Source organism: Pundamilia nyererei, unplaced genomic scaffold (assembly GCF_000239375.1).
Source record: "Pundamilia nyererei isolate P.nyererei 1_Seehausen unplaced genomic scaffold, PunNye1.0 scaffold00049, whole genome shotgun sequence".
NCBI classification, from domain to species: domain Eukaryota; kingdom Metazoa; phylum Chordata; class Actinopteri; order Cichliformes; family Cichlidae; genus Pundamilia; species Pundamilia nyererei.
In genome coordinates this window covers 3,181,638-3,191,747 of record NW_005187450.1, presented here as the reverse complement: position 1 = coordinate 3,191,747, position 10,110 = coordinate 3,181,638, and the positions used below count along the sequence as shown (strand labels likewise).

General features: G+C 39.2%; 1 protein-coding gene across 1 annotated transcript in view; it reads right to left on the bottom strand.

Moving 5' to 3' along the window:
- Positions 1–10,110, bottom strand: part of ubr4 (ubiquitin protein ligase E3 component n-recognin 4) — a 54,622-nt gene that overhangs the window by 17,215 nt on the left and 27,297 nt on the right. The window contains exons 44-63 of the mRNA XM_013910794.1: positions 9,868–10,042; positions 9,455–9,656; positions 8,965–9,128; positions 8,343–8,559; positions 7,931–8,147; positions 5,623–5,686; positions 5,367–5,501; positions 5,062–5,236; positions 4,722–4,853; positions 4,390–4,511; positions 4,048–4,159; positions 3,752–3,882; positions 2,947–3,124; positions 2,421–2,525; positions 1,877–2,014; positions 1,320–1,488; positions 893–1,097; positions 697–810; positions 253–462; positions 15–164 (exon numbers count right to left, since the gene is read on the bottom strand). Of these exons, the coding sequence (XP_013766248.1) occupies positions 15–164; positions 253–462; positions 697–810; positions 893–1,097; positions 1,320–1,488; positions 1,877–2,014; positions 2,421–2,525; positions 2,947–3,124; positions 3,752–3,882; positions 4,048–4,159; positions 4,390–4,511; positions 4,722–4,853; positions 5,062–5,236; positions 5,367–5,501; positions 5,623–5,686; positions 7,931–8,147; positions 8,343–8,559; positions 8,965–9,128; positions 9,455–9,656; positions 9,868–10,042 (3,115 nt within the window). The remainder of the gene's footprint in view (positions 1–14; positions 165–252; positions 463–696; positions 811–892; positions 1,098–1,319; positions 1,489–1,876; positions 2,015–2,420; positions 2,526–2,946; positions 3,125–3,751; positions 3,883–4,047; positions 4,160–4,389; positions 4,512–4,721; positions 4,854–5,061; positions 5,237–5,366; positions 5,502–5,622; positions 5,687–7,930; positions 8,148–8,342; positions 8,560–8,964; positions 9,129–9,454; positions 9,657–9,867; positions 10,043–10,110) is intronic.

Sequence of the window (10,110 nt, the reverse complement as noted above, 5' to 3'; positions counted from 1 at the left end):
ATATGATGGCTTACTTCAGATAGATAGTAGAACCAGGAATGATCAAATACAGGAGGTGGGATACGTGGGTTGGCGTCAGCAATTTTCTTTATCTGATATGGCAGCCGAAGCACCATTTCAGTCAACAACTGGGAGTAGGCTTCAAACACATCAGCAGCATGCCCCTGATTGCAAAAACAATATATTGAGTTAATGTTAAAATTTGAGAGATATAAATAGTCTTTTACATTTTTTATGTTGAGATTATCTTACCTTAACATATTGGCGAAGGAAGAAAGGACTCATGTCAGGGGGAGAGGAAGCTGTGTGTGTGCGGAGGAGCTGGCTGGCAGTCACTGGCTCTTCTTCACCCTGTTGGCTCTTCCAAAACTCCAGGAGTGACTTGAGCACTTGGAGGCAGTAGTCAATAGAACCCAGGCTGAGCAAGGCGGTTGCTGTGGCATTGGAAATGAGGGAGGATGACTAGAAGACAAAAAGAGGGAAAACAGCTGACTTCAAAATTCATGATGTACAAAGTATAATCAAGTTGCATGATAGCCATGAAACTGTGAGCTTCATGGCACAAGTTATGTTAATAATAATATGAAACTTGAGCAAAAATGAGATGTGATGAATGACTGCAATCAATTTTGAGCAGTTGTTGAGAGAGGTGCAAACCTGGCTACACACTACATAGTGATTATAGTACAACTGTACCTCAGAGGAAGATTTGGATCCAGACTTTGTTCGAGACATGAAGACACTAAGCAGCCTCATGATGACCAAATGAACTTCATTTATGGAACTACGCTCATTCTTCTTGGAAACATCCTGCAGAGATATAACACGATTCAGTAAAACAAAAATATTCTGAGCCTGATACAAAATGAGGAAAGGACAAAACAGTAGTTACCTTCTTGTGCATGCCAAGCTCGGCAATGAGCTGTGCAAGCAGGTCATCCAAAGCACCTTTATCCTTTTCATCCTCACCGTCAAGGTCAGAGGTCAACATGAGGATAACTTGCATGTAAGGGATAGCTTGGACTCCACCTACATTGTGGAGCTGAGAAAGGTGCTGAAGCAAACGCTCCAGTAGCATAAGACGAACCATGTGCAACCTAATGAAAAACATAATGACATTTTTTTTACTGGTTAAACTATTAAGCATAAATCACTTTTCATGACAATGTAATAAAAAGTAAATATTATTATCTGTCTTTCTTATGGTCATGTTGGTATCCATAGATAGTATAAATGAGTCTTCAGCACATCACATGGCAGATGTTCATTATCATGGAGCCTTAAGTTAACCTAAAATAATCCAAATTCATGAATCTGACCTGTTGCTTGTATGAATGTCTCCTTCAGTCTCTCCTTCACCTTCTGAGCCTTCACATTCCTGCTGGGCTGTGGTGGTACTAATGGCTCCAGTGCTGGAACTCACGCTGCCTGGACCAGCGGGGTGGCCTTCCGCTGTTGTGTCTCCATATGCACTGCTGCGACCTGACACTATACAAATGCATGAATGAAAGCAACTAAGCAATATGGAAATCTGGTAATGTAACACAGGGAAGGATTAGGTTTTATTTTAAACTGAAGAGTCACGTTTGCCCCTCAGGACTTTAAAGCGCAACAAAATGAGGCATGGGAAAAGGGAAGGATAGGAAAGGTGACACACTATATTATAATCTGTAAACTTAGAGCTACCTTTCTCAGAAGGTTATTGGGAATTAGAGAAAATTAATGTCTAAAGAAGTTTAAAGTCTAATACTTACTACGGGGCTGAAAAGAATTGGATATAGAAGTTCCTACAAATTTGAGATACTACCACTAATTCGGGGCATGCATATATAATGTTTTTAATATTAAACTGGCCTGTTTTACTTAAATCACCCACCACTGTGCTCCCCTGCTACAGAGTCGATAGCAGAACCTCCACTCTCTGAGCCCACGCTGCCGCCGTGCTCAGCTGGGGAGGTCCGCAATGTGGAACCATCAGTAGCAGCTGTGCTGCCCTCATCATCTGATGCCGGGGCTGAAATCATAGCAATAGCTGTAACAGTAAATACACCGCGGTCATCTGGCCAGGATACATGATCTTAGTTTATACTTGTGCACCAACAATGCAAAGAGCATGCAGTACAATCAAAAATAAGTGCTACCGAACCCATTGTGACCAGTGTGGCATTAAATTATAGGGGTTAATTTGACATTGGCCAGCTTACAGATATGAGCAGTACAACTACATGCTGTATCACTGATGAGCTTCAAGTTAGAATAAAATTATTTAATGATAATAATTTCCTTTTATTTAATTTAAAAATAAAAAGTTATTTTATTTTTGGAACTTTAAAAAAAAGGTTTGTTTAACTGACTTGCAACAGTGACTTTGCAAGCATTAAAAACTAGCTTCCGGTTGAGCGTGAAGATGGTCTTATTACCTGATGCAGTGGTGTCTGACAGGGTGCCAGCATCAAGTGAAGAGGAGCTTGGGGCCTGGCCAGACAGGCCTAGACTCTGAAGCCCAAGAGCACTGCTGCTACTGCCTAAAAATGTCAAAAATTGTGTTTAAGGATGGACTTCTAGGAGTGCCCAAACTTCCATTAAAATGTGTCAGGGCGAAACATTAAGTTTTGCAGATCAGAACAATTCAAATAACGTAATCTGGGGGGGGGGGAGAAAAAAAAATTGTATTTTGTTGAATAACTTATGAGGGTTTAAATCACTCTGAAGGGTAGCAACTGATATAGACACACACACATACACACACACACACACACAACAAAAAAGCTTCGAAACAATTATGTAAAAGAAAAATTGTAAGGCTCTATGAATTTCAAGGTTTAAAGAAATTTAGAATAGTTTCAGCATAGACAGGAAAGACTAATGCTGAGTAGGACTAGTAATAAGTCACAGTCACACTAGTCACAAAATTATTACTTTATTTAGGATTTTCTGGTCACTTACCCTGTTGATCCTGCTGCAGGCTTAGAGCAATTGCCAACTCTACCATGGTTTCATCATCTGCATCAGGAGGTATGTCAAGCATGGGGGGGAAACCTTCAGCTCCAGCAAGCAGAGCCTCGAGGGGAGATGGATTTCCATTGTTGACATTTTCTGCTGTCTCCAGGACCATAGACTCTGACTGAAGCACAAAAACAGGCATGTTTTACCAAATTTTAACATGCATATGTAATTTATAGATAACTAAGATTTAAATTTGAAGATGGTCATACAAGCCAAAGAAAGGAATATAAGTGGCTTTTAAAAATGTTACTCCAGTGTATATTTATTGTCTATGTAGTGTGAGCTCAGAAAAACAATTTAGTCATAATATAAATGAACAGAAGTGAATTACAAACTTTTTGACATCGTCAGAGCTAGTTAGTTACTTTAAATACATCTTTGTGATGTTACAACATTATACTCTGCATCCAGAATAATTCAGGAACAGGAAGATCATTTATACTTTTGCGATGAGTGTCTCTAAACAGTCTAAAAAAATGCTAGTCCAATGTCAGAAACAGCCTACAGCAGGGGTGTCCAACTCCAGGCTTCTGCAAGTTTTAGATCTCACTCTGGGTCAACACACTTGAATCATGATTAGTTCATTACCAGGTCTCTAGAGAACTTCAAGACATGTTGAGGAGGTAATTTAGCCATTTAAAACAGCTGTATTGGATCAAGGACACATCTAAAACCTTTAGGACACTGTCCCTCGAGGCCTGGAGTTGGACACCCCTGGCCTACAGACTGCTGCTCTTTGTCTCACCACCATCTCAAAGTCGCCATGGTCCACTTCATTTTGTTCTTGGCTCTCCTGTCGACCCTCTTCTCCACCAGTCAACACTGATGACTGCATTTTGTCATCTGCATCGTCGTCGTCATCATCATCCTTGTCTCCTGATAAAGGAGATCAACCGCAAACATTTAGAGGATCCCTAAAGCCTTGTTAAAATGATAACTAATATGAGAAATCATATTTAATATTGCCCCCAAAAAACTATCAAATATTCATGTACATCTAGTAACATTCAATTAATACTTTGAATTAATTAATAAACATACCCATAGGTGTGTTGGAACGTGGGGGAGATGGAAGGGTCACATGGCGTCGCTTGTTTCTTGGTCTAAGCACTCTGATCAGAGCCTGCTTGCAAGAAAAGCTGACAGCAGTGTCCTGTGAATTGTTAAATATAGACTGGTTACCTCATGACTTTGACAATGATCCATGCAAGAGCTCCTTCTAATTGCCTAAAATCTTTAATATAGGCATGCTGCTTATTATCACCCTTGTAAAGCCATGTAAAAAAAAATCTACTGACAAGGTACAAACTACAGTAGTTAAAATGCTGTTCAAGGAGAAGAAGATAAATAAAAATGACTGATCAATAAAACTGATATACTTACAGGACACAGTAACATCTGCATGTAGATTTTGGAGGCTACATTGATGTAATCCAGCTCACATGTGCAGTATGCATGGATGATGTCTACCAAGGCATTTACTGTTGCTTCCACATGAGTTAGACCTTAAATTTAAAATAAATAACTCATTTCCAGACTAGGGTTTCAGAATAGAAGACAAATGTACTCGTGCTGTTGGGCATTACAATACGTGTAAATTGTTTACATAAGATTTAAGTGAATCAACATTACTCACAACACATATGTATAAATGCATATACATTTAACAATAAATGTTCTTGCAAAATGTTGGGGACCCACAGGGTGGAACTTACCAGGCAAGCAAGCAGGAGCAAGAAAGGCATTCTTTGGTTTTAGGGCATGAAGCTTCCAGAAGTTATTCATCAGTTGTGCAATAAAATTACAGTTCTCACTATCCACATGCTTTTGCCCATCCTCTGTCACCTCTGAGTTAGTAAGAGAAGAACACCAGTAAGTGTGAGAATTATAAGTCAGTTAACTTCCAAGCTGTTTCATTGTAAGTAAAAAGTATCTTTTTCTGACTTTGACTCCAAATGACAAAAATCAAGTTTATTTGTTATATGCTCACACAAGAATACATATAAAACATTCTATTCTATGCCAACATTCTTCATAACAAGAAAAGCTTCTTACCCGAGTCATGGTGCAATGATTTTGTTTCTGTGAAATGCACCAAGTTGTTGGGTCTCATGATCGCAATGGAGCGGGCAGTGATTACAAGTCTTTGGAAGACATCAGGGTCTAGCTCTTTCCCTTCCCGGCTGCAACTATTCAGACACTGCACAGCATTGCTCAGCAAGGACTGGTCCTGAGGAGAACAGAGGGAGGGATAGTGGTTCGCGAGAGTATTAAGGTGTTTGGCTGTTAATGAAAATCAATACAACATTTTTCAGATTATAATGAGCTAAACATTGTATGAATTTGGCCTCTTTTATTACCTTGTGATTGTGGTAGGCAGTACGGCTTGTGTGCAGACTGGCAAGAAGCCCCTTTGTCTGCTGCTGCACACCTACAGGTGTTGGCATCGACAGAAGTAAAGTTGCCAACTCCAGTGCTGCAGCCTTGTTTTTCTCCTATAGAGTTGACATGAATTAAAAATGCATCCTGAACACAAGCATGTAGATAACAGGGATTCATTTATACAGAATTATGCTTTTAAAAGTCAATAAAAAAATAAAGTCTTCACAGGTTTACCTTTTCACTGGATGAACCAACTGCAAAACAGCTTTCCAAAGCTTCAAGGGAGCTGACCACCAACCTGAAATAGAGAAAGAACATCAATTCTGCATCTCCTGTGAATTATTCTTTAAATAACCAATCATACAGGGGGAAAAAGCACTATTATTCTGCTGCTACTCTAAACGCCAAACAAAATTGAGTGCAAGAATAAATGTCAGGGGAAAAATGTTTCTGTTGCTGCACAGGTGTGGAAATGGTGCATGGCATGTTTGGTTGCAGGCAAAGACAAACAAGCTGGCACACATGCACAAAACCATACAAACAAGCAGAGAAAAGGCAGTTACTAACCGGTCCAATGTTGATAAGGACTCAGTTTCACAACTTTTTATTGTAATTTTGGGAGCAAAAGAAAAAGAACAAAAATAAGTGTGAGGATCACGGAAAGAAACAAGTGGAAATAAATGATTCAGTTGAACAAAAGACACATGCAAGAAAAGATGATCACAAGAGCCATGCACTAAAACACACTAAAGAGAGCTCACTGCTACTGCTCAAATTTCAGGATTGTGTCCAACAACCCATACTACACAGCTGTATTCAATACATGCTTATAAAATGTAGTACGAGTTAAAATAATTTTTAAAAAACATCACATCTATGGTAATATATGTATTGCGCTTTTCACAAAATATACATCTTCACACAAAACTGAGGAACTGTAGATAAAACAATGTTTTAGAAAACATTTCGTTGTCAAATGAATGGACCAAAAAACAGTTATGATGAAACACTGAACCCAACAAATCTACCGAGAGGTTTTATATAAAGGTACTAGAGATGGACCGATCCGATATTACATATCGGTATCAGTCCGATACCGACCTAAATTACTGAATCGGATATCGGAGAAAAATAAAAAATGTAATCCGATCCATTAAATATCACGAAAGCATCTCACAAAACTTGCAACACGCCGTAACTCGCCTCAGAACGTTAGCACGTCGGAGCAGTATGCATCACGTGATAGAGCGGCTGTGACATGCGGGACCTGTCGGTGGTCTGGATAGCATGTGGAGCTTCGCTAGCAACCTGGCATTTCATCTCCGACAAAGTTATCCCCGAGAGAAGTAAAGCAAGTGTGTAAGTCCATCTCTGAATGTAAAGCATTCCTGCATTAAGCTTAACAAGCGACTGCCTCTTCTTGCTGCTACTTCAATCATGAAACTGCTTAATGATCAGCTGGTTGGCTTTTCTGTCGCGAGTACGTCTCTCTTGTTTGTTTTTGGCCCACTTTGCACCAGAAAGAGGAAACCAGCGGCTGAACAACAGCAGCACGTTTAAGCTTGATAAGCTGTTGTTAGAATTTATTTAATATTACTTTCTACTCGAGGATCTTTTTCTACGTAGCTGACGGCTGGTAACTGTGCAGGGGCGGATCTAGCAAAGTTTAGCCAGGGGGGCCGATAGGGCATTAACAGGGAAAAGGGGGCACAAAGACATACTTTTCTTTCTTATTCTCATTTAAAATGTCTAGCTTTTAATAAATAATTATCTGACACCCAAAGTTTTAATTTGGTGTAAAATGAATAGAAGTCAATTACTGTATATAGTAACTATTAAGTCTAATATATATACCCTAGTAAGCTATAGTACTTTTTCCTTTGGGAAGGTACCATCTGTGCAGTCTGCAATTTTGTTGAAGAAAGATGTTGAATCTATTTAATATTTCTTGAAAAATAATTGATATCTGTGCATTTTTTTTCACACTGCATCAAATTAAGGTTGATTACGTCGATTAAGCATCATGAGGTGGAGGGTGGTTCCCTATTTTTTATTTATTTATTTTTGTTGCTGGGAGTTGGAACCCTATTAGTAAGGTTGCTTAATATTTACGCTAAGCACTCTTTAAAATACCAGAATAGGGAGGATGGTGTAGGTTTGAGTTTATTAGATTGATCAGTATTGCTGAACTATGAAATATTTTTTTTTGCATACAGGTATAACAGAATAGCTTTAGTGTAGTTGTTGTTTTAAACTTGAGTATGAACTTATACAAAATGCAGCAAGATATTTAAAAAAACAGTTTTGTTGATTAAAAAACACTATATCGGATTCATATTGGTATCGGCAGATATCCAAATTTATGATATCGGTATCGGACATAAAAAAAGTGGTATCGTGCCATCTCTAAAAGGTACTTAATAGATGATGGTCAAACTTGCTCATCAGTTCATTAGGAGTGGTTTATTCAACCCTGGGGATAAAAAATGAATGCCAACAACTTGGGTTGACCTTTTCGCAGCCCAAATTGAAAAGCTCATACCTCTCCAATACAGTGCCACTAGTTGTTGTTGGGGTGGCTATGTCTCCATCAGAGGTCCCATTGCCCTGGTTGAGGCTGGGACTGCAGACATTGTTAACTGAGGCAGATGAGAAGTCTTCTGGTGGATCCTCAGGCCAGCCAAACTGCTCCTTGGTTTTTCCATAGATCTTAATTGAATCAAGCATGGTGACTCCAGCTGGGTCAACAGATGCTCCAACTTAAAAATTAGCAAGACAGTGTATTAGAAGATCTATCTAAACAGACTGAAGCATATGACCATATGACCAAATAATATGAACAGGTCAGCGCAAATTATTTAAACACGTGTATTGGAATATCAATACAGGCAACAAGAAAAACCATTAAGTAGTAAAAAAAAAAACGTATAACCACTGCACAGTCTTGATCTTACTAAATATAGACAGCTTCTTGTCAGCCTGCAGGGCCTCCTCTCTCGTGAAGGGGAAGTCAAACCAGCGAGCTCTTGTCAGATTTATCTGCATGGTGCGTCCAAAGACCTCCACATAAGAAGGAGCCCTTTCAATGGCTTGGGTGCCCACCTGAACCCGCATGCCTGTCATCACCATTGAGCTGTTGTTGTTTACTGCCTCTACAGTGAACCCTCCAGGCTAGGATGAAGGAAAAGAGAAAGGAAAGCAAAAAGAAACATGACATTTGTTATTTTACATCTTTTTTTTCTTGACTACAGCTGAAAAACATGTTTAGAATAGGTGTCTTCACTGTTTTTATTTAAAGCAGGGTCACTTGGATTTAGACTGGACGTATACTAATGTACTCTGGTATAGTAAACTGCACAAATGTAGATGGCAAAGACAGCAAAGTCTCAACACAAGTGATGGCAGATAACATTAAACTACATTTACATAAAATTTAATTAACAAAGATCCCTCTGCTGCACCATGGTTATCAACTCAAGCACTGCTGATGCAGCAATAACCTGCATTACAAGAGAGAAGCAGAGCAATGTTTTTACACCTTTTCTAACACAGAACATTAAGGTACAATGCCTCTACCTTTGTGTTGGCCACATACATCCCTGTGGAGTTGAGCCTGTGTTTGATCTGCTGTCCGTTGTAGACCTGCAGCAAGTCATTACCCCCAAACTCCACCTCTGTCAGTTGCTGGTTGTGTTCAAAGAAATCCACTGGGAATGTCACCTGACTGGAAGTCCGGGTGGCTTAAAGTAAAATCATTACATTCAAATTAGCTCCCCAAAATTTTAGATTAGTTGCTTTTATTATTGTGTATGTCTGGCTACATGGAGAATGAACACAAGAAACATGATCTGAAAATGTGAATGAATTACACTTTGAATTTTAAGAAAAATTTAAAATAAGCAAACTTAAATCAGAAAACATGCGGGCATTTATGGAAAAGGTTACAAATCTGTGTCATCAGTAACATATCAGCAAATATTAAGTAAGCAATAAACAGGTTAGTACAAGCTGTTCATTCATCATACATAACTGGCATTTACAAAATAACCCTTGTCCACAAACTTACTGGCAGCAGCGGCCTTGCGCTTGCGGACTGGCTTCATGATGCTTATGCCACAGCTGGGCTGCAATGAGGGCTGGAGCCAGTAGGAGGTGTTGTCCACATTTGCCATGTAGATTCGCAAGCTGCCATCCTCACATAGAAGAATCATGGTAGTGCGCTGCTGCTCATTACTGGCAGTGTGTCGGATAGCTACCATATCTTGAATCTGACAGAAACCGACAAATAAATGTTAACCTTAGAAAACAGTAAAATTAGGTAAACTCATGGGAAATAACTTTGCTTAGTAAACAAGACAACCGGAAAAACTTTGTGTTTATAGAGTTCTGTACTCCAAAATGGAATTTCCTTTTTTTCTCCAATTACTGTTTTCATGGTATCCTAACCGGTTTCATGTCACAATAGTAAATGGTATTTACCTTAGCTTTGGCTGGCAGGGTTTTAATCTCTTGGATGAGGAAGGTGTCAGGTTTGACCATGATAACCAGAGGTATGCCTGTTGTCTGTTGCACACAGCACACAAGGCCTGGATGGTTCATGACCTCAGACCACTGGCACAGTGCAGGAGACATCTTACTGCTGCCACCATTGGAGCTTTAAAGACAAAATGGGAAAAAAAATATTTCTGTTCATAATTTTCTTTTCCAGTTACGATTATATTT